Below are 25177 nucleotides of genomic sequence, written 5' to 3'. Positions count from 1 at the left end.
ACTGGAGACATGTGGAAAGGAAGACCGCCAATGAGAAAGGAATTAGTAAGACTGAAAAGAAACAGGGAGACCACACAGAGGGGTGACCTGCAGGAGTGAACAGACCACAGTGAAGAGTGAGCCCCAGGATCACACTGGGGCTTTCACAACAGTGGAGGAAATACGTGATAAGAGGGGGATCTGGGGGAATCTTGAAAGTTTGAAGACCAAACATTAAGGTTTTAGGCCGAAAAGGAAATTGGCAAAGATTGGACACTAACCATCGCATGGTGAAGTAAATTTCATAAGCTTGCCTTCTTTTAACTGTAACCCTTCTCAATCAAGTGCTGTTGTAACAATATCAACAAAGGTGATAAGTCATATACTGAGCACTTATTTTCTACTGCTGTGCTCAGTGCTTTACAGACACTCATTTCCCTTTTAATTCGTGCAACAATCCTATGTTGCAGTTATTATCATAATTCTCATTTTATTTATGAAGAAACTAAGGCTTGAAGACACACCAAGACATAGATATTTTTAGCATGTTTACCAGAAAGGAATAGACAAAATTCAGATCGAAACTGACCAGCCTAGCTTCAGGGCATATTTTGAAATAATTATAGCAGGAAAAAGAGTGACACCCCTTGAGAAAGGAAAGCAAATTGATAGTCAGTTTTGTTTTGTTAATTTATGGCATGTCATTTCTGAAGGTAGATCTCAAATAAAGAATAAGTTCTAGATAGACCTATGCTCATGAAGAAAGTTCCAGTAAATATGATTTGGAAACAGTCTCTTAAACTTCAAAAGCAAATAAAGATATCATGGTCACCTGGGCTTTACTTCGTTCATCTTTCTGGAACTGATAGTATCTTTAATAGGTGAGGATAAATAAAAAGTCCAAGGTCAAAGAGCTTCTGGAAGAGAGTGAAGAATAGAATTAAGACTTCAAAATACAGGGAAAGGATAGGAATTGTGATACATGTTCTAATTATTGCATCAGGATAAAGGTTTTTTAGTATAATAGCACTTCAATAGAAATAGCACTTTGATGGAGATCTGGGAGAAATTCAGTGTTAACGTGTCCGCACACATACTCACCTTAGCCAGGCTGACAAACATCAAGCAAAGGCCAGAGGTGTGGTCCTTTAGGTAAGTGCGCCTGGAGCACCAGGGTTAAGGGTCAGAGGTGTGGTCATTTAGGTAAGTGGGCCTGGAGCCCCAGGGTTACATCTCTAGCATAGCCCCTCCCCCCATCCCCTGAGAATGAAGAGAATCACACACTCACCCCCTTCCCAGCCTCTTCCAACTCCCCACTAGCATTCTTGCCTGGATTGTTACATTTCATTTGCACAAAATCTTGTAATATAGGTATTATCATCTGCATATCTTTTGGAGACTAGATGAAGAAACTGAGACATCTAGATTAAGAAAATTGTGCAAATTCGTGGAAGTGGTAAATGTCTGAGATAGGATTGCATCCAAAGTCTGAAAGATTCCATAGCTAATGCTCTTTTCATTTGTGTTTGAGCCATCTTTGCTTAAATAACTCAACTCCTATAGCCTAGAAATGGTGGATCAATATTGACTTTGATATAGGAAAGAATTGATAATATGTCAGTCCACATATATTTTCCATTTCCAAACATATCCAGAAGATACAAGGCAGTGAGCTTCATCAGCCAAGTCAGGGCATGCCTGGGTGACCCACACTGCTTTCTTAGAGTAAATGTCTCATCACTTTAGAAAGGTGGTTCTTCCCGGCGCCTGGAGCCACTTAAGTGAGTCTGGAAAAGCTCCCTTACTTAATAATGCCCTTGTGCTCTGAGTATATTAATTTACTTCCCCCAGCTGATCAGTTTTATGCTCCAAGAGATTAATTTCTTTGCCTTGGCATACTAAAGGATTGAGGTTCACAACATACAAATACTTCTTTTTTCTTCAGCCCCAAAGGTGTGTTGTGAGGATTAATGAGATGATGCTTATAAGTGCATTTTGAGCTCCTTGCTCACAAAGCACTTTATAAATACAAGATATTAATTCTTTGTTGAGGTCTATCCATCACTTACAAATAGCTGAATATTCTAAATGCCCTTTGGGAAGCACAACCCCCCTTTTTCTGACTCTTAAAGAGAGTTCATCTGGGTCAAGACTAGGAACAAAATCAGAGCGAGGCTCAAGGAGTTTCCCCAGTTCCTTGTCTTTAGTGTCTGACTTTGCCTTGAAACTCACAAAGTGTTCTTTGGGGAAAGAGACATTCTAAGCACCTCTGAAATGGCCTATACTACTTGAGCCTACCCACATCGATTTTCTTTTGCCTCTAGCTCTAATACATAGTATCATTCTCTGACTGTTCATTAGACCCACAGTCTCATTTTTTAGTGTCAACAAAGCAATAAAGAAAACTTTCCCTTCCTTTATTCCAAGACTCAAAACAAAATGCAAAAAATACCTCTGGCATTAATTTTGCACAGACGAATGTTGCTACGATATTCCTATTAGCATGTCCATGTGCTTGACAACATTTCAGATGGTATTAATAGTCTACCTGCAAGAAAGCATTTTCTGCCAGCCCAGTGCAAATTGCCAGAACCTTTAAGCCACTCTTCCTCAACTTAGCAGCAGTATATCATCATTACCTGTGGCTGGACCCAGAAATCACATTTGTCAATGCCTGAATTGCTCTTTTACTTTCCGTGGTTTTAGAAACCCACTTTGTTTTGGAAATGGGGTTAGCTGAGTGTATTTTAGAAGATGCAGAAATATAAAAAGCCACAACCAGGGGATTTAGGGGATATGTAGGCTGTTTCATTTTCTATGGTCAGTTAATGTTTGAATGATGAACTCTGTGGAACCAAAGGTAACAATACAGTCATCTTTTGATCGGAGGCCATGGAATTAATGTGCTTCCTTTTGATTAGTAGGAACGAATTCAATCATATTAATAATACTAAGTAGTTCGAATACATTGGATTCTTTTTTCATATCTCAGGGTCTGTATATGCTCTGCCTCTTAATATCCTATACTGAGTCCTCTGGCGAACTGGGAAGTGGAGAACCTGAGGCTAAGTGACTTCTTCAAGGTTAAGCAGCTACTGAAGTTAAAACTCAAAGCCAGCCCAAAGTTGTGACCTCCTATACTTTACTGATGACGATTTTAAGAAAATTAGTATAACTCCTAATGAATAGGATCTATGGTTGGACCAACAGAGTAAAATGGTGTGACAGTTATTTTTTGTGCTATACAAGAGTTTGCTCTATCTTTAAGTTCTTCAGCTGAAAGAATTTTTACTGCTTTGGGGCCAATCGGCAAGTTTCCAGATTACCTAAAGAGGGACTTAATGTATTGGGAAACTAGTCAAGGGTCAACTTACTTTCTTTATCTTTCCCTCCTCTGTTCTCTCTTCCTTTCCTTCTAAATGGATTAACCCAAATGTCACAAATGTGAGCTGTTTCTGCATAAAGGTTGTAGCTGTGTGTATGAACCAGTTGGGCCTTAGTAATTTTACCTCAAAGCATTCTGGTCTTCACAATATTATAATTAAACAGTGCATGGTTGTATGTGTCTCCAGGAACTGAAATATTTGATAATAGAGTCAATAGTATAGAAGCAAATGACAAGAGGCAACTAACTGTATAAAAAATGGATGGTGATACACACACACACATACACACACACATACCTCTAACTTTTTAAGTAGAATGAAATATGATCAGAACTTTTTTTTCTAAAATTCAGTCCCATGTAGGTGAGTGTCAGATCCATGTAAGTAATTTAAGCACTATCTATTTGAAGATTTCATTGTGCAATTTGTAAATTTCTCAGTGTGGCTGAGAACTGTAGTAGATTTTTAGGATCTAATTAGTAATGCACATATGCCTCTTTTTAATGACATTATGACATTACTATTCATAAGGCCATTCTTTCTTAAGGATAGCATCCCTGTCTGTTGAAGTATCGATTTTAGTCTTTGTTTCAATGTTCATACTGGTTGCTATATAAAATGTACAACTAAATGTCATTAAGGATTGGATATGAATGTAAATGGATTTGATGAGGTTTGTTCAGCTTTCAGAGTAGTCCCTGTGTATGAATTCTGATATTTAGAAGGTTGTTTGCTCTTCAAACAAATGGGGCTCGGGGCAAATGAACTCATTCTCATGCACATGTTTTTAAAACATTTCTCACTAATGTTTGAGCTAAATTAAAATAAAAACCAACAAGAACATGAAAAGAGACTAAGAACAATGTTAATGTGGCAATTTAAACCAATTTGGTTTTCCAAATGACCTTCCATCTTTCACAACTTTTAACAGTATACAAGATCGCTATCCCCTCTGCCAGATGCTGTCTGTCTGGCATGGAAAACTTAAAACATTTTTCTAAATGTCTTTAAAGCTGAGATGGAGAAGAATGACTCTCTGTCTTTCACTTTCCGAAGGGTCTATGGTTGAATTGTGGCTATGCTGTCCTCCCAACACATCACTTATTGATTCTCCCCCATTGTTTCTTAGTCGTCTAGCCCGTACCATACCTGAAATGATTTTCCACGGAGCTTTATGCTTGACAGATTGAATGGGAGGGGGGATACTTAGAAGGACCAAGATTCCTATGTTTGTGGAAGAAGTAAGTCAATGCAGCTTCTTAATTAAGTTGGTACATATAGAGCTGTCAGTCTGGAACATTCAGTACTTCATATTTTGCCTTGCATGGTACTAAGAACATTTAGCTTTCTCTTCATTATTGACTTCACTAATCCATTCTACAGAGAGTGGGAAAAGGTCATTGCTACACTTAATATTGCACCAATGACAGTTACAGAAAACCCAAAGTAATAGAATATATTCAAGGTGAATCTGGCATAATCCTTTTGGCATTTCTCAGTATGTTGTTGTGACTAAAACTTGAGAGAGGTCAAAGCTTGTGAAGATGGATGATATATATCCCTTGTGTAGCTGTCTCCTGTAGGGTAGAGTTAAGAGTTACAGAGACATACGTTCTTTTCAGAAAAGCGCATCTTCCTTTTCTATTAGGACATGTGAAAATTAGCCCAACTTTATTTTGGATTAGTAGACTTCTGTGTATCAGATCTACCAGGATGATCATATAATGGTCTCATAGGTATTTATTTACGTTAACATAAAGTTACCTTTTTTTTTTAACCGTGGGCTTATTGAAACACCAAGAAATTAAGATACCTTTTTCTATTTTGGCTCCTAGCTGTCTCTCTCTCTTTTTTTTTTTTCTTCTGTGAGAAATAACACTTGGAGGAAAACTTTAAATTATATACTGCAATCCAAAATTGTTAGTTGTTCTTTCCGTTCATTACATGTTGTCCTTTGATATGTTAATATATTAGGCTTGATGCCAACCAGATAGGGTCTCATGATGTAAGCTGGAAACAGATCCACAGTCTCCTCTTTGATGAGCTTTTTGTTTGTTTTTACTCCTGGGGAGTAAGAATAATGAGTCAGCTCCTAAGACTAATTTGTTCAAAGGAGAAATGAATGGGAAATCTTTTAAATGTACCCAGTACTGCTACCCCTCCCATTCTGCCTCTCACAGAAGGCAGGTACTAGTCTGACCACATGCAGAATCTTCTCCACCAATAAAAACTCCGACATGCAGGTGGCCCAGACATGGAAATACTGGGGCAAGCTTTTATCCACCTGGTGCTACATGCCATTCTAATATTCTTTCTAGCTTTTATACTTATTTATGAATTGCTTTCAAACCACCTGTTTTGAGATTTTTATTTCATTTTTAACACTGGTGATCTGGATTGGGCTTCCTGAAGTTCCAATACTAGAAGGCTAAGAGGCAGAAGTAATTTAGAAGTTCACTAGTTTCTGTTTGATCTCCGTGAGGTTGGTTGATAAGACAGTAGAGTTCCCAAAGCATGGCTTCATTATTTTGTGTTTTGAAGCATATTCATTAGGGGTATATCTTCACAACACCACTCTCCAAGTCTGTCCTAATTAGACAAACCATCCAGGGGTGGTAATAACATTTACAAAGGGAAGAAAGGGGGCATACTCACAGTTAAAAGCATTATATTTGAGCCTTGAAATTAATTAGATATTTCATGCTTAGAAGAAGTATCCCTACCAGGCTTTTTGAATGGAGACATATTCAGGAAGGACCTCTCCTAGTAAGGAAGACAGCAAGACTAGGTAAACTTATAAAACCTGTGTCTATTGGTACTAATAAAATATAGATGCTCAAAGGCCTGGAAATGCTATACCACTAAATGTATAGCTGCTTTTATTTACAGATGTTTAGTTGGGAGTTCCTCTGATTTTAAAATATGGAACAGATCTGGACCAAGGGATAGAGATGAAAAGATTTCCATGTGGTTGGTACTCTACCTATTTTACATAGGCAATGGGATGCTAGGGCCCCACTTTATGGAATAAGAAGTCTCTGTTGGCCATCAAGGCTTAAATTGTTTTCTTTGGCAAGGTAGAGCAGTTGCAAACACTTAAGAGGAGAATAAGGAAGTGCAGGGCTCCGTTCTTTACTGTATTCTGATGGGATACAGTAAAGCGAGTGTGGAACATGTGTGACTGACACACCGAGGGTCCTGATACTCACAAGTCAAGGGGGTCCTTGTTCCTCCATTGACCCAATCAAGGTATGGTTGGAGAGAGATGGAGAAGAGAGAGGGTAAACCTTTCTGTAAATGGCCACACCTCTCACGGATGCTCATCCCCAGCCACTTTCCCAAAACTTGATGGAGCACGGCATAGCTAAGAATAACCTGACCTCAAACCTGTCAACCAAGGGCAGAGTGACTTCGACTCCACCTCCACTAAAGATAAATTGCTATCTATCTCTAAAAAACTTCATAAAACGCACCAAAAACCTAGGATGTTTTTGAATGACTTATTGACTTTTCAGATTGTTCTTTAAGCTGTTTTTTAAACTTTAAAGGCAACACTGATAATGAACGCTTCCAAATGGTAAAACAGAAAATCCCCTTCAAATATAACCGGCCCGTAGAAGAGTGGCTGCAGGAAAAAGGTAACTGTCGTTAAAACTTTCATTTTAAAATCATTTGACTCTAAACCCTCATTTTTAAAGCCTGCAAATAAATGTTCCTTAAATGATAATCGCCTGCTGCATAAATGACTGTTTTAATTTTCATTATAATTTGTGTCAGCTTCCACCTGCCATATGTTGATAAATCATGCTATAATACATTGCCATTAAAATACAGTTAAAGGGACTAACATCTAGTTTTCTATCAGCATGACAACCACCAACAAGGAATTCCAGGAACCTCTAAAAAAAAGAAATGTATTATGGCAATTTAACCACTGCATGACATTATTTGTTAATTTGTTTTAAATTACCTCTTATACCAGAGCTTTCTAAAGAAATTTCAAAAGAACTTATTAAACTTACATCTTGAGGCTGTTTTGGCTTTACTATCTGTAGCATGGTTAGCATCAACAACAACAACAAAAAATCATAGATTGACTCGTCATTTAAACTGCTTAAACAAATGTTATAAGGGGAGCCATGTTCTTTAACATTTGTTTTTAAACAAGGAAAGAATGAGAAGGATGGATTTTGCCTTCAGAATTAAACTTGCAGAGGCAAAGATATTTCCTAAGAGGTTAATGGCATCCTAGTTACTGATGGAAACTAAAAATAAATAAATAAATAAACGTATTCTACACTTCAGTTGCGTGGTACCCTTGTGTATTTGATACTTATGCAACAAAAGTATAAGGAGTTGGAAAATGAAAGGTTAATGGAAGGCAAAACAGCAGTTTCTCATTTGCCAAAGAAAACAACCACTTGGTTAATGAAAGAGGGCAGCGGTTACATGTGATGTTAGAATTTTCTGTGTGGCTCCTCTTCATTGGGAGGTAAACTATTGTCTTTCAATGAAGAAAGACTTCTGACTTGAACAAGCTGGTGGCTGTTTTTTTTTTTTCCTGAGCCAGTAGCTGCTCTTGTAGTTTGAGGTGTTTTTTGTTTGTTTGTTTGTTTTCTTAAGGAGATCTTAAGTGAGTTTTTAAAATATGTAGAGATTTGATTGAGTTATTTATAAAAAGTAATGGGGTATGTTAATATGCAACGTAAAAAAAAGACAAAGGACTACTGCAGTTGCAAGCTGAGTGAAAACATTCAGAACTTTAAACACGGAAAATCCTCACTGAGTCTTAACTGTTTGCCCTGTTTTTAACGTACGTGGTCTAATTAAAAATAAATTAAGAATAACTCTAAAAAGCAAATAATTTTGTTTAGTAATCACCAGCTCATAAAGTCCCTTTAACATTAGAAATGATGATTGCCTCACTTCTTAAAAAGGAAAAGACAACTTAGATGCATGTCTGAGTCTCATGTGCCTGAGAAAATTTATTTTTTGTTTCTTTCAATTTTATGTTAATAATATTTTATTTTACTCCATTGCCTTTTGAAGTCTAAGTTCAATAGCATGCCAGGCATTTTCATTTGTATTAATCATTTTAAAGTTATTAGTAGGCTTTTAGTTGTTCTTCCAATAGCATTGTTATCAGTTGGCTTTTATATAGAAGGACGCTTCCAAACACACAATAGAGGTTGAATGGGTGGGACTGGGTAGGGGTGGTTTGGATGGGAGGAAGGGAGGAATTTGTTTCTTAACTGAGTATGTATGTTTATATATGCAAATAATATTGAAAAGAATTCTATGCAAACTGGGGGGTTCTCTCTTCTACATTATTTTAGCCAAAATCACTTTTTTGTTTCATTTAGGTAAGTAACATCTATTCATTCTATTGCTTTATCTCTTCCTCTGGCTAGCCAACTTTCCCTTTATAGAAATAGAAAATGTATACCAAAGACCTTGCAAGGACAAGGAGTTAGAAAAGGGTGAATCTGGAAAGATGATTAGGCAGAGGCATTAGTAAGGACTTGGACTGCTCTGTCACTTGGGCAGAAACAGTTGCTTCTGTCATTGGAGAGATGTGAGTCACAGCATTCCCTCGCCTGTTTTCTGGCGCTGTCTGTTATTGACTGACTTTCTGACCTTAGACAATCCACTTAACCTCTTTATATCAGATTTCCCATCTGAGGAGAGGAGAAATAATACTGCCTATTCCCCAAGGGTGTTCTGAGGTTTAATTAATTAGTCTTTGTGCAACACTGACTGGAAACATGCAAAGATTTAATTTAAGCAGTATGTGAACTTGGTGTCCAAATGAGGGAGCGTTTAATGACTTCCAAGAGGATGGGCACCCAAAACAAAACACCAAATAACCTGCTACAAAGCCTGTACTGGTATTGTAGTCAGATTTTATATTATTGGTGATAGATTGGAATCCATTATCAGATTGTCATATAGATAGAATAGTGGTCATCCCTTATTAAAAATAAAAAAGAAAGAAACACGATTGATCATAATGAGTGGCAATAAGGAGACCTGGCACTGATTTTGAGAAATCTTGGGCAGATGGTAAATGTTCTGCGGTGGGTCCCTTATGTCCTTCGCAGGGAGAGGGTCGTGATGATTGTTTCTCACTTACTCCTGCTTCCTTGAGAGAGTGAAATTGATCAGAGGAAAAGATAGCAGAAGACTTGAATATCCCACAGTTCCTTTAGTGCCTGCCAGCATTACTATTAACCACCTAATCTAAGGTACAGAGGGCCGGGAAAGGGGTTTAGAACATAACAAAAGCAGATCCAGTCAGAAATAAACCATGAAACAGACAAATAAACAAAGACCCAAATACTTCCTATGGCATGATGGATACCTGAAACATATACACTCCTTCCCAATTTACCCCACCAGTGTCTTGTTCTCAAGAAATGATTAGTCAGATCTCTCTGTGAAAGCAGGAATAGCCAGAAATGAAGCTGTGGTTTAATTGTGTAGCCCAGGAAATGTCTTGCCTTGCTCCACACTTGGGTCTGTCTTGAACAAGCAGAGACCACTTTTTGGAGTGAACCGTGGCAACTGGAATAAAGGAGATCCATCATTTCTAGCCAGTGTAATTCAACTTTGCATTTCAATTCTCTCTGACCTTCCTTTCATTTGTAAGCATAGGCGGAATAACATCACTGGGAAAATAAGATGAAGACCATTATAGATGTGGAGTACTTCTGGGAATATTAGAAATGCAAAATCTACTGTAGTCAGTAATAAGCATCAACTGATCTTCAGTGCTGGGCTATACATAAAAAAGGCAATGAATAAATATTATGGTTGGCCAACAGTTATGTGAATGGAAGGGATATTATGGCATTGGGGCTATCTGGTGCAAGACACTAAACTTTAGCCCTACAATTCTCCTATTAGGCAACTTTTTATTATGTTAAGCTATTCCAAATGCCTATGCAAAGCTGAGAGCATGTTTATTCTCCCCTTCCATCATGGCATTTCTTTCAGTAGTAAGCTTAGGGCTCCCAGGAAAAAAGCTGTTGTCAAAAAACTAAATAGTAATGAGGTATGAGCTCCAGGCCATTACCCAGCATTACTGTGCATTGAACTTTTTGCTGCATCTCATATGAAAAATGAGAGGTCAAAGAACAGGCAACGATGTGTGTGCACAGGGCACTGAAGGAATTGATGGGAAAAGAAATGGAAATCTATTAGATCTATTTGATTAGTCCCTTAGGATCTGGGCAATTTTGTTTTTAAAGCCAACAGATTCCATTTCCATGCTCCACGTATTTTTATAGACATTATTTTCACTATAACAAAATTATCTGGCCAATTCTCCATAGTGTAGTGTTTAAAGCTCCCAAAGGGGTATTATTTATCAACCATTCTTGACTAATATGCCCTTAAGAGTTGCCTGATGAGTGGATTGGGCTCTTGTACAGAGTTCCCACTGAGTAGAGGTGTTTTCCCTTTTCTACCTCTTCCATTTCACCCATTTTTATACATTGAGAAGGGATTCCACTAGAATTGAGACGGGATTATATACTAGAAATTCAAGGGTACTAATCTTTATATAGATTTAAGGGCTTCCCAGGTGGTGCTAGTGGTAAAGAACCTGCCTGCCAATGCAGGAGACATAAGAGACACGAGTTCAATCCCTAGGTTGGAAAGAACCCTGGAGAAAGAAATAACAACCCACTCCAGTATTCTTGCCTGGAGAATCCCATGGACAGAGGAGCCTGGTGGGCTACAGTCCATAGGGTTGCAAAGAGTTGGACGTGATTGAAGCGACTTAGCACACACACAGCACATATAGACTTTAAACACCATATAATAATAGTTGTAGAAGTTACAAGCCTAAATATCACAGTATGTCTCTATTCATATTAGAGATCATAGAGCAAAGATCTCAGTCTTTAAAAAAACATACTCCTTTCAATTAAACAGTTGAGTATAATAGAACATTGTTTTCAGTCATTAATAGCTAAAATAATTCCAGCAAGATTAAGGATGACTGGAGCATTGTTAGATCACTAACTAAAATGGAGGAAAAATTCAAAAAGGATAAACTTAATTCCATTAAAAAAAAGTTTTTCCCTCTTTCTCCATATGGAAAATCAAATAATCTGGAGAAACAATAGAATAGAAGGCTTTGTCCTTCAAAAGCTAGATCTTTCTGTGAAAGATCTCAAGCTTAAGAAAAGCTTTTTAAAATAGGGATAGTTGGGGCATAGTTGACTTATACCATTCTCTGTTCTGCCATGATTTCATTCTGATAGTTTTCTGTGCACAGAGCATAAATGGTCCCCCAAATAGGAACTAGCAATAAGGTGAGCTACTGTGTCTTCAATCCGTTAACATGCCCGTATATCATTTAAGGTGTTTTATGTGTTGCCTTTTTTATTAACACCTATCCCTCCTTTGGAGAAGGCAATGGCACCCCACTCCAGTACTCTTGCCTGGAAAATCCCATGGATGGAGGAGCCTGGAAGGCTGCAGTCCATGGGGTCGCTGAGGGTCGGACACGATTGAGCGACTTCATTTTCACTTTTCACTTTCATGCATTGGAGAAGGAAATGGCAACCCACTCCAGTGTTCTTGCCTGGAGAATCCCAGGGACGGCAGAGCCTGGTGGGCTGCTGTCTGTGGGGTCGCACAGAGTCGGACACGACTGAAGTGACTTAGCAGCATCCCTCCTTTTAAAATTCGTTGATTTTGAATGATGTCATTTTTCTTTCCCCCTTTATCGCTGACATGATCAATGCCTACTTATTTTCCATACCTTTGAGAGAGATTTAATTGTGTGACCATGGTCTCTCCCCTTCCCCAAATGAATAAAGACAGAAAATAATCTGTCATGAAGTTTATGAAATAGCAAGTACAGATAGAATATTATACATTAGCAAAATTTCTAGGAAATCTTTTATTTCCTAGAGGTGTTTATTTTTATAAGTACACAATAGCTCCAGGTCTCTTAATTAAAATCTAATTTAATTTCAGTTAATTTAATTATCAGACCTAGTTTTTTAATTCAGTGTTCTGAGTTACCCCACTGAGTTTTTATTTGCCCTATATATTCTTCATCATTTTCATTATGTTACATATGTTACTTTGTAGGTTAAAAAAGTCAGTACAATAGGTATTTATGATTTATTATTATAATTACCTGATTTGGGTTGTTTTCTTTTTCTGTCATCCACAACTGTATACCCTGGAAGACTGCAGTACCACTCGTCATTGAAGCAAGATTTCTCCTGCTTCACAATAAAGAAGTAGACATTCAATTATTCAGGTTGTCTAGGATATTCAGCTAGACAGTGGAAGAGATAAACATAGGAAAATGTTATTTGCCAATGTCGAGATTGAATTTTTGTTACTTGCCAATACCTATACTGAATTTTTGCTATCTAATTTTCTCCCCTTCAGTTGCTCAAGGAAGCCTGGTTTGATGTCTGGTCCATTCAGACCAGGTAAGGCAAACAGAGAAAAATGTATGGGAATAATGATGTTTCCTCCACCCAACCCACTAGGCCGGCAGTTAACCATCTTCAACACCCAGGCGCAAATAGCTATTGGCGGAAAGGACAAAGGACGCCTCTTCCAAGGCCAGCTTTCTGGGCTCTATTATGATGGTTTGAAAGTACTGAACATGGCGGCTGAGAACAACCCCAATATTAAAATCAATGGAAGTGTGCGGCTGGTGGGAGAAGTCCCATCAATCTTGGGAACAACACAGACGACCTCCATGCCACCAGAAATGTCTACCACCGTCATGGAGACCACCACTACCATGGCTACGACCACGACCCGCAAGAATCGCTCTACTGCCAGCATTCAGGTAAGCCTCTTTCCAACATTTCCTTGACTCTGCATCTTTGTCTTTGAGACATTGCTATCATGGTCAGGGGTGCTTTGTAGCTGAAGTGTCTGAATTACTATGTTTGTAGGAAGGACACTTACAGGTGCTCATAGTAGTAACACCCAGGAGTAGAGAAAGACAAAGCAATTGATAAAGAAATTATGAATGTCTGGTGTGCACGCATGGGTTATTATTCTTATTATATCCATCACTGAAATGATAAAGCTGTTATTCAAGGTGAGAGATGGAGAACATTTTCACTGTGACATACTCTCTCCTCTCATTTTATTACCTTTCTTTTCAACAGCAGACAAAGATAAGGAGGAAAGGAACATTTGTTATCACAGGAAAGACTATATTCTAGTTAAATTCTATTTGCATCCTCCTGATGGCTTACTATTGGGACATGAATTGTTCATTTCTGAGGCCATGGAGTAGCATTAAGTCAAGGGTAGATGAAGCTGAAGTTTCCATCAATCTTTATAAAATGCAATACTTGTATTTTATAAGTGTTGATTAATCACTTGTTATTTTTGGTCTACTTTGTTTCTTTTACATTGTATTGACCAAAATCCTAATTATATTAGCAAATTTGAAGGTCTGAGTTTAACTATGTAGGGAGTCCTTACTTTTTGTTAATGTTTTGGTTTTGTCACTTAAAAGTAATTGTAGCCAAGCTAAAGCTTAATGCTTTGCTGATCACTTTGGCTTCTCATAAATCTAGATATTAGAGGGTATAAAGTTGAATTATTAGCCTTAAATGCTCTGGCAAAAAAATAATACATTCCAATTGCTCATGGCGGAGAAGGTGATTGCACCCCACTCCAGTACTCTTGCCTGGAAAATCCCATGGATGGCGGAGTCTGGTAGGCTGCAGTCCATGGGGTCACTAAGAGTCAGACAAGACTGAGCGACTTCCCTTTCACTTTTCATTTTCACGCACTGAAGAAGGAAATGGCAACCCACTCCAGTATTCTTGCCTGGAGAATCCTAGGGACGGGGGAGCCTGGTGGGCTTCCGTCTATGGGGTCGCACAGAGTCAGACACGACTGGAGCGACTTAGCAGCAGCAGCAGCAGCATTGCTCATGGGGAATTGACCCTTAGCCTGGTTAGTGTCTGTAGGAGATTCAGTAGATCAGTACTTGTCCTTTCTTGGTTTAAGACATTATCCAGGGATTCAATGAAGTCTTTGACATCACCTTTCCATTGATTTCACTGGGCACTGGTAAACCTAAAGTCAATAATCAATTAAATCTCTGATGTGTTCTTGTTCTTCTGAATTAATTTTATGTGAGTTAGGTAGTGGTAGAATTGTCTTCCTTTTCCCTTGTTTTTGAGTAGACACAGCCAGACACCTCCTTACATGACTCCACAGGAACAGTCAGAAGCTGACTCGCAGATGATGCTATCAGTACAATGTTACGTGTTTTAGAAAGGCTACTGAGAAGCCTGTTATTTCACAGTCTTAGAGTTGCACATGTTGTTACATTCAGACCTATGTACATGCTCAAAAAAAATAGCTTCTTCTCCACTGATATTAAAGCAATAACTCCTGACACTTCACTCTACTCACTGAAAAGAAGATAAAAGGCAATATATATTTCTATTATGACTCTCTATAGCTCTAGAGCAGATCTGCTTATTGTTGGTGAAAGGATAGTTCTGTCTGCACAGGTCTGGTTCTGCTTCTGTCAGAATGCATTCCACTAACTCTGTGGGAAGCAGAGGAGCAAATGGCTTTTTCTTCGCAGGGATGGATGGTCCTGTAGTCTTTTTCGAGGCCATGTTTTTACTGACCTCAGAAGGATTTAATGTTACATGGGGATTCAGGGACCAAGCCATAATAATGATCAGTTTTGGGCTTTCCCTCCAGGGGCAAATACATAAATGGGAGTAGATTAAGTATTTGTACAAACTAAGAAAGCTTAGGCTAGAAGGTACAAAAGTCTTGTAAGCAGTTCTGACTCTAGACATCATTGGACCTATTGTCATTTTAGAGAACAGCAGCTGTGGACAGCTGGTCATCTCTGACAGCTTCTTTCTGATGTGTCTCTGTTCCTTTAGTCCAGTAATAATTGGATCACATCTGCATGGCTTTCCTTTTGCTTCTAAAGACAAGGCTATAAAAATGAGTTATAAACCTGTTGATGCTTGTTGTTCTTAAGAGTGTATAAAACCATAAAGTGCTATTGGAGAAAAGCCAACAGATGAGCAGAATTGGAATAGATTGGAACGAGAGATTTAAAAGCCCCATATTCTTTGTAAAGATTAGCTAAAGGAAGTAACTATGCCAAGGGTTTTGCACTTTTGTTCGGCCAACCAGCCATAAGAACTTTGCCTTGGACTCTGGAAAAAACTTAGGATGGACAGGTAGACGCTGCTATCCATTTAAAATGGATAACCAACAAGGACCTACTGTATAGCACATGGAATTCTGCTCAGTGTTATGTGGAATCCTGAATAGGAAGGACTTTGTGGGAGAATGGATCCATGTATATGTATGGCTGAGTCTCTTTGCTGTCCACCTGAAACCATCACAACATTGTTAATCAGCTATACTCCAAAACAAAATAAAATGTTTAGTGAATTAAAAAAAAAAAAAGGTTATCAACAGTGAACACCTGCACACATAAAACTCAGTAGCCTGCCTGTCTCCAAGTCTGCTCCTTAAGTACATTCTGTAGATTACATCAAGCTTGTGTTAGGCATGTGGACCCAACAACCCTTAGATTCTATCCAGGGTTTTAGACAGTTTCCAGACTGTAAAGACTTTGGGTGAAGAAAGTCACTCTCTGAAGTTCTAATGTGCCCTGTGTGAGCCAGCTGATTTTCCTGGATGAAATGGATTCATAAAGATTTGACCTCTGAGTAGCATTGAAACATACATTACCAAATGTAAAATAGATAGTCGGGGGGATTTGCTGTATGATGTAGGGACCTCAAATCCAATGCTCCCTGACAATCTAGAGGGGTGAGATGGGGTGGGAGGTGGGATGGAGGTTGATGTATAGCAGAAACCAACACAATATTGTAAAGCAGTCATCCTCCAATTAAAAAGAAATTAGTTTGATTTAAAAAATTTGATCTCTAAGAAATCTGCAGGAAAAAAAAAGAGGTGAGGAAGACTGGATTTCATGTCCATAGATTCATCATCCACGTTTTCACCTATGTGTGAAATCTTAGAGCCATTTCCAAGTGACTCTGTTCTGTCCTCCTTGGCTTTGATAATATTGCTAGAGTTGCCCTAAAATTTGACTCTTCCAGGAGAAACAAAATAAGCATGTACATTCACAAGTATAAATATCCGGTTATTTAAAAATCCACCAGTTATTTCTTTAAGCGTAAGGTTAAAAAAAAATCATTTGAACAGTTCATTTCTAATAGACCTTGGATAATGTTGATTTCAGATCAAAGGAAAACTGCAAAGTGCTTTTAGTGATGCTCTTAGCCATGTGTGAAGGTGAACAAAGAGTTTCTGAACTGATGGCCCTCTAATGCTCCAGCCTCCTGGAAATAATTAGCATTTTGATCTTTCTAATGCACTAGTGTGTTACAAAATACTTGTGAATTACATGGACTATGTGCAATTACTCACAGCTGTGGTGCCAAGCATTAAGTCTTTACCCTACATTAAGAAGGATGTCTCTGGTTACTCCCCTGATTGAAAAAGAAAGTTAAGATTGAGAGAAGAGGTGGATACATTGAGAAAGCAAATGGATGGGTGATAATTCTCAAATAAAGATCTGGCACTTAGTAGGTGCTCAATAAACATTTGTTGAATAAATCTGAAAACAAGATAGGCTTTATAATGTACTTTATCATTTAACAATCAGAAGTGGCATGGCTTATGGAAGATTTTCCCTCTAAGATGATCACTGGGCTTTGGACAATTTAATTTACCCCCCACCCCCAGTGGTAAAACTATGCTGCTGCTGCTGCTAAGTCGCTTCAGTCGTGTCCGACTCTGTGCGACCCCATAGACGGCAGCCCATCAGGCTCCCCCGTCCCTGGGATTCTCCAGGCAAGAACACTGGAGTGGGTTGCCATTTCCTTCTCCAATGCAGGAAAGTGAAAAGTGAAAGTGAAGTCGCTCAGTCATGTCCGACTCTTAGCGACCTCATGGACTGCAGCCCACCAGGCTCCTCCATCCATGGGGTTTTCCAGGCAAGAGCACTGGAGTGGGTTGCCATTTCCTTCTCCAACGCATGAAAGTGAAAAGTGAAAGTGAAGTCGCTCTGTTGTGTCTGACTCTTAGCGACCCCATGGACTGCAGCCTACCAGGCTCCTCCGTCCGTAAGACTGATGAAATGTATGTACTTGAAATCAGATTGCCTGAGTGTGGAATCTAGTATCCTCTTCATATTAGCTAAGTGACGCTGGGGAGGTCACATATGTTGTGGTTACCTAGCTGTGGAGACAACTTGTCATCATTTAGTAGCTTGAAACAATGATGTCATTAGATCTCATAGTTTTATGGGTCAGAAATTTGGGCAGGGCTCAGAACACTGAAAGCCAAAGGAGAAGGGGGAGGCAGAGGATGAGATGTTTAGATAGCATCACCGACTCAATAGACATGAATTTGAGCAAACTCCAGGAGACAGTGAAGGACAGAGGAGATTAGTGAGCTCTCCATGAGGTTGCAAAGAGTCAGACATGACTTAGTGACTGAACAACTGTGAAAATAGCAAAGCAATTCTTCTGCCTTACATCGAACTGGCTGAGGTCACTCAGTGGCTACTCTGGACTGGAGGCTCTGGCTTCACACGTGCACCTGGAGCCTCAGTGGATGAACTGGACTCAGTTGTGAACATGTCCCTCTCCATGTCTCTAGGACTCCTTTCATGGAGGCTTAGGTCTCGTGGAGAGAGTTTTCCAAGTCTTGGATACATGGAGAAAGGAACAAATCTCAGGTTGGTTGAATGTACAAAGCTAAATTGACAAAGTCAGAGATGATGATTCCTAGAGAGATAGCCAAGTTCAACTAGAACAGAGAGTGTATAGAGGAGGATTGGTGGGAGATCAGAGACTCAGATTCTGAGTGTCTTGGCCTAAAACTCCCTCAAACAGAAGAGGTCCTAGAGGGGAGAACTGGATCAGGTTCCCTGTGGGTTTCACTACCGAGATCATGCAGGCATGTCCATTACCTGACATCTGACCCCAGTGCTGGGGAGTGACTATTGTGATAGTCACTAAAATGGAAAAGTTTCTAAAATGGAGAAGTTCAGTTCAGGCTACATTCACATTCCTGAATCTTCAATCAGGGCAGAAGGTAAAAGTGAGAAATAAAAGTCTTTTAGGGATCACTGTCAGCCACCAGGACCAAAACGTTCCTGCAAGAGAGGAAAGGGCCACGAGGAAAATAGTTCCAAGAATAAGGTGTATTCTCTTCCCTTAGAGCTCTAGACCAAGCTATTAGTCAGGAAAGAACTCAGTGTGTTCCGTGCAAATCACCATTTGGAATCGTTTATAAGCTTTTAGCAGGAGACTGATCGTGACCCACTTTTTCTGAATTGGGCATTGGTAAAGTCACCTTGGCATTGGCCAGGGCTGCCCGACACCAGAAAATTACCAGAAAATCACAACACTCAGGCTGGACTGGAACTATTCCCAATAAACAATAGAAATGAAAGATATAAAAGCTTTATGAGATTTCATTCTTATCTCTAACTCACAAGTTTGGTGGGAAATACATGGACCACTTTCAAAAATTGCAGAAGGAAGCCACGGTTTTTCAGGTTTTGTAACAATACCTTCATGGAAAGTCCTCCCCATGGTCTGCTTTTACACTGGGGACAGTCAGAAGCACCCTTCAGCCTTGATACTACTTATGAAGAAACAAAACAAAGCAAAACTTGTGACTAAAAAGTTGATCCTTTACATGGATGTGTATGGCTGAGTCACTTTGCTGTTCACCTAAAACTTACAACATTGTTAATTGGCTATACTCCAATATAAAATTAGAAGTTAAAACAGGCCAAAAACCAGCAGGCTAACCTGCCAAAAAAAACAAAAAAAAAAAACCAGTTGATCCTTCTCACTGCTTGTTCCTGATGGAGTGCCCGTGTGCTGAAGGGAAGAGAGAGCAATTAGAGTCAGAATTTCTAGTTGGACCCTGCATTCTTCCAATTTTTTAGCTATGTATCTGTGGGTGAGTTGATTAACCTGTCTAAACTTCCGTTCTATTATCTATAATCACCTGATGCAAAGAGCTGACTCATTGGAAAAGACCCTGATGCTGGGAAAGATTGAGGGCAGGAGGAGAAGGGGACGGCAGAGGATGGGACGGTTGGATGGCATCACCGACTCAATGGACATGAGTTTGGGTGGACTCCGGGAGTTGGTGATGGACAGGGAAACCTGGTGTGCTGCTGTTCATGGGGTCGCAAAGAATCAGACATGACTGAGCGACTGAACTGAACTGAACTGAATTATCTATAAAATGGGCTCGACAGCATCTATACCATAGGCTTGTTGTGAGTAATACATACAGCCAGATGTGGAAAGAACTTAGGCCATGCCCTATTCCATAAGTTTTCACTAAATGCTAGACATTCAGAAAACCACTTCAACCCAAGAGACTCTCCCAGAACTCACAGATCCTCATAGAGCTTAGCCTCCTTGTATGGTTGGATAAGCACAAAAACAATTTTGTCTACACCCACACACACCCATTATTACCCAGGATTTCCTTTGAGGGTTCCAGATTGAATCATATCCCTGAACTCATCAATTAGAAGGAATTTATGGAATGGGAGTTAGTTGAATGGTTATTACATACAAAGCTTTTTGTTAGGACGAAGCGTGTGAAGCTGCCAGTTTTGTAGAAGCAGAGTGGTCGAATATCAGCAACTTCATATGGTTCCACAAATAAATGACACATTCATTTTCAGTATGTTGTTATCCATAGGGTTTTGAGATTCTGGCTGGAACAGGTTTCTGAAGGTTCTTTGAATAATCAGACTGTCTTAGATTGGGATACAAGATTCATCTACCTTATTCCAAATACCATGCTCTAATAGGAGGTAAATTATGTTATACTTACCCCCCCAAATTACCCCTCTGGGCCCCTCTACCTTTTCCCTGCTTCCATCAGCTTGATGGAAGTGAGACAAGGAGTCCACACAGATTTCCATCCCTCGCTTTAGCCATAAGACAACAGAGCCTCCAGGGGAAGTTTATTTTAGGATCAGGGCTCAACTAATATTGATTAACGGCCTTGCATAAGGTAGGGCTCCAGGGCTCATTCCTTTCCTGCCAAGCCTCATAACTGGGGGAGGCAATGAAGATTTGTCTGTCTAATTAGACTTCAGCTGCCAGCCAAGAAATACCTTCTGTTTCCTCTTTACCCTCATGCAGGTACTTTCTTTTCCCCTCTTGGAGAACAAATGGGGAGGAGGGGGAAGGAAATGGACTCTAATTTACTCATTACCTAGTAGAACCCTCCAGTGACATTTTCTCTCTGGAATTGCATGGTTCTAATGGGGGAAAAAAAAGGAACTTGATGGGTTCTCTTAAAGATTTAGGTGTCAGCAGTACAAATAGATCAGTACTTCCCAAGGCTGAAAAAGTCCCTGAAAGGATCTCTGAGAAGGTCCTCATCATGTACAGGCAGGAACTCTGCAAGATGCTCAGATAAGTTGTAGAGATGCCCTTCTAATTAGCATGTAATATTTATAGGGTAGAATCACTGACCAGAACTGTGAATAAAGCACTGGATCTTACTTTTAGCCATCTGAATAGCTGAGAGGGAGGTGCAGCTCTTGGCTACTCACTGTGGGGGTCTTCAAATGTTTCTTTTTTCTTTTTGTAGTTGCACAATGTGGGATCTTTAGTTGAGGCATGTGAACTCTAAGTTAAGGCATGTGAACTCTTAGTTGCTGCATGTGATACCTAGTTCCTCCACCAAGGATCTAACCCTGACCCCTCCATTAGGAGCATGGAGTACTAGCCACTGGACCGCCAGGGAAGTCCCCCAAATGTTTCTAAAACTCTTAGTGATTGTCCAATCACCTAACAGACTTCTTGGCCAAGTATAAAGCCTGTATCTTTACCGTGTGCAGTATGGATCTCTTCCCTGGTCTCTCTCTCTCTCTGTCTCTCTGATGGTGTTTTCTACCGTCTTGCTCCAGGCACACAGGTCTTGATCTTCCTTGAACTTAGATCCAGGAGAAGGGAGAGACAAGCGAGGGCCGTGCAGTTGCAGAGTCTGATCTTGTCTCTGTTTAACATGTTGATTTTTTGCTGATCAAGAATTTTTTTTTGCATTGATGCTGACTTCAAAACATTGCAATAAAGTATTCTTTATCTCTGATGATTGAATTTGAGGCCATTCCTTTAAACGTTGCACAATAGGTGAGTGCCTCCTCCTTAGTCCCAGCCCTGCTCGAATGTACCAAGCATGCCTGTGGCTTTTCCCTTGCTGTTTCTTCTGCCTGGGGCAGTCTTGCTTGAATGTACCAAGCCCTGCTCAAATGTACCAAGCACGCCCACGGCGTTCCCCTTGCAGTTGCTTCTGCCTGGTGCAGCTCTTCCCAGTGATTGAATGCCTCACTGCCTCACTGTGTGCAGACTTCTGCCCATATGGCACCTTCTGCAGCCGCCCTCCTTGACCATCCCCTGTGAAATAGCGCTCCACTCCCTGCTGCCTTCTGCTTCGTGGCCTCTCAGAGCAGTCATCTCTACCTGACATGATATCACACGTTTGCTTGTCATCTCCGTGTGGTGAAATGTGTGTTCTAGGATGGCAAGATACTCGTTTCAGGTGCTATCAGGGCACAGAGTAAGGCCTCGGTCAGTATTGCTGGAGGCAAATGGATGGACAGCAATCCACTAGCACCTTTTCAGGGAGTACACAGGTCTTATGATGCTCACGACTGAATCCCACTTCCAAGCGCTATCCCCGCCTCCGCCGCCTCAAGAGGCCCAGGCTCTGGCTCTCTGATGAGGCTCACCAGTAGGAATGGTACTCAGCTCTGGTTTGTTTGTTTGTTTGTGGGATGGAACCGGTGCCCTCTGTGGTGAAAGCACGAAGTCCTAACTACTGGACCAAGAGGGAATGCCCTCAGCAGTGGTTTTGCTGCTCTGGACTCCTTGCCTTGTACAGTTGCTGAGTCTGATCTTATCTCTATTTAACGTGTAGATTTTTTGCCCATCAAGAAATCTTAAGAAAAGAGTCCAGAGATGTCTCCTTGTATCTGGTATGAGAGGTTGTTCTTGTTGATTTCTGGTCTTAAATTCCCTTTCCTTAGAAATTATTTGCCATCCTAATAGCAAAGGCGGTTTCTAGCACTTACAGTTTTCAAAGCAATTTTGAAAATGTAATCGCACCCACTTTCCCTGTCCAATTGGTTTGCCATATTCCTTTCCCAAATTATTTAATTCTTAATTCTCCTAAAACCTACCTTTGTATATATCAGCAAATAAAATCTGTATTAATGGACTGCTGCTTCTACTCTGTTCTATTGGTATGGATAGAAAATTAACCAATGGCTAATTTACCTGGTTGTACATATGTGGGTAGGAGTCTTCTACCCACTTTAAGTTACTTTTTTTGTTTTTCTCTAATAACTAAGTTGATGATTCAGGCAGGAAAGCATCTGCCTGCAGTGCAGGAGACCTGCGTTTGAGCCCTGGGTTGGGAAGATCCCCTGGAGAGGGGAATGGCTGCCCACTCCAGTATTCTTGCCTGAGAAATCCCATGGCCAGAAGAGTATGGCAGACTACAGTCCATGGGGTTGCAAAGAGTCGGACTCAACTGAGCAATTAACAACAACAGCAAACAGCTAAGTATGTTATGAAAGTGAAAGTGTTAGTTGCTCAGTCGTGTCTGACTCTTTACAACCCCGCCAGGCTCCTCTGTCCGTGGGATTCTCTAGGCAAGAATACTGGAGAGGGTTGCCATTTCTATGAAACTCTTTATTCCTGGTCTTGACTCTATGATTTATGTGGCTCCATAGTTTGTGATCCTTTGAAAAGAAGATTCTGGAAGATACTATGAGAAGTCACTAGATCAAGAGAAGGAATAATCTCTATGTAGCTCCTGACTCAACATTCATGCCCTGGCACGGTGCCAGACACAAAGTGGGGCTCAATCAATGTTGAAAGAAAGGAAACTGCATTAAGTGAATGAATGCTTATCTTCAAGAGGAAAGAAGCAGATCAGGGGGCAATGTTATTGATGTTCAAGGTCGACAGAGACAGCTGTGAGAAAGCAGGCTGATATGAAGGAAAGAGAGCTCGGAAACAAGAATCAGGAGACTTCATTTGTAGATAAAATGGTTAAAGCCATAACTCAAGGTGGGCTTTCATGTATCAGCTTTGGAATTTGGCTAGGTTGCTTCTTGAAGCTTAGTTTTACCACTGACATATGGAGATGATAACATCAACTTCATGGATAGGTTACAATAACACAAGTCTACAGCGTCAGCTGGTGCAACTCAGCAGATCCTTGTTGTTGTTATTTTAAATGGGATTCTAATCCAGGTCTCTTTGGCATCCAACTTTTGGGTGTTATTCTTTAATTAGCCATTTGGCCTATCACAGGGCAGTTAGCTTCCTTAGGGCTCCACCCTCTCCTCAGCTAACAAATATAAGGGTAGATTCACATTGTCTCCAGTATCTTCACTTTCCTAACAATAGCTAACGTGGCACCTTGCGCATCCGGTGACAGTGAATGGATGGACAAATGAATTAGAGGGTGGAGGGGAGGAAAAGTTGAGGAGAAGAAAGCAGAGAGCAAGCAAAAATCCTCTGCAATCATTTTGCTGTGAGAACAATCTGTCCATTTCCTGGATTGGATGGCTCAGGTTGAGAGAAATGCATAGGATATCTTTAATCGAATTCAAATTACAATGCAAATAATGATTTATTTTTGTACCCCACTCCACCCCTTTGCTGAAAGCTTTCAGAAGGAGTTCCACAATGACTGCCTCTATGTAGAAGATAAAGCACTTAATAAATGTCTCCTGAATTGTGGAAAAGAATCAATGATTCCAGTTTAAGCTAAGGTCCAAGAATGTTCTTTTTCTCTGAAAATGCATCTCTTTCTATTTATAGATGACAGGGAAATGACTTTAAGCAGCACTCATTGCTAGCCAGACTTCAAGATGGATATTTCCATTCTGCCTTTGACAAGGCTGTAGGAGGGATGGGATGTGCTTTCATATCTTCCTGGTGTATGTTTGAATGATTGTAAAAATTAGAAACACACTGAGGCTGTTATGACAACCCTGCCTTTTGAAACCTTCTAATTAAAGCCTTGGGTTGTCTAGAGAGCTAGTTCTGTTAGCTAAACGGAGAATTTAAGGGTCTCCTGTTTTTGTTTTTTTTTCATCATCCAGGGATGAGATGTCTGGGGAAATAAATGTACACCATATCTGTGGTGGCCAGCAGTCACTGAGAGAATTACTTGGTGGAAATTTGATTGACTTATGTATATAATGTGGCCTCTTCTATCTCTCATTTTATATACATGTGTGTGACAGAGAGGGGAAGAGAGGATGCTCACCTGTGTTCACATGTATTAGCTAAAACAGTGAAACTTACATGTTCTGAAACTTACATGTATGCAGATCACCTGGGTGGTGTGATTAGCGAGCAGCTTCTGAGTCCATTCTAGGCAGGGCTAAGATCAAGCTAAGATAGCATCCCTGACTCAAAGGGCATGAATTTGAGCAACCTCCAGGAGATAGTGGAAGACAGAGGAGCCTGGCGTGCCACCATCTATGGGATTGCAAAGAGTTGGACATGATTGAGCCACTGAACAACAACAGGATCAAGCTAGCTCGCTCCCAATGATGTCAGGCCATAGTTAGTGGATCTCACTTTCTGGAGCTGGGGTCTCGTAGGTATTTATAGTTCTTTGTTGAATAGTAGTAGCACCTGTTTATCTATCTCCTCCAAACAGTCTCCCCAAACTTAATTCAAGGCTGTTCAAAACAGGAAATCTTGTTAACCCGAAGC

At 40.1% G+C, this 25177-nt stretch overlaps 1 protein-coding gene across 1 annotated transcript in view; it reads left to right on the top strand.

The window, feature by feature from the left end:
• NRXN3 (neurexin 3) overlaps positions 1-25177 on the top strand; it is a 1738078-nt gene that overhangs the window by 1554010 nt on the left and 158891 nt on the right. The window contains 2 exon segments of the mRNA XM_070378549.1: positions 6914-7003; positions 12887-13194. Of these exon segments, the coding sequence (XP_070234650.1) occupies positions 6914-7003; positions 12887-13194 (398 nt within the window).

Source organism: Bos mutus, chromosome 10 (genome assembly GCF_027580195.1).
Source record: "Bos mutus isolate GX-2022 chromosome 10, NWIPB_WYAK_1.1, whole genome shotgun sequence".
NCBI classification, from domain to species: Eukaryota; Metazoa; Chordata; class Mammalia; order Artiodactyla; family Bovidae; genus Bos; species Bos mutus.
This window is presented reverse-complemented; position numbering and strand designations above follow the sequence as displayed.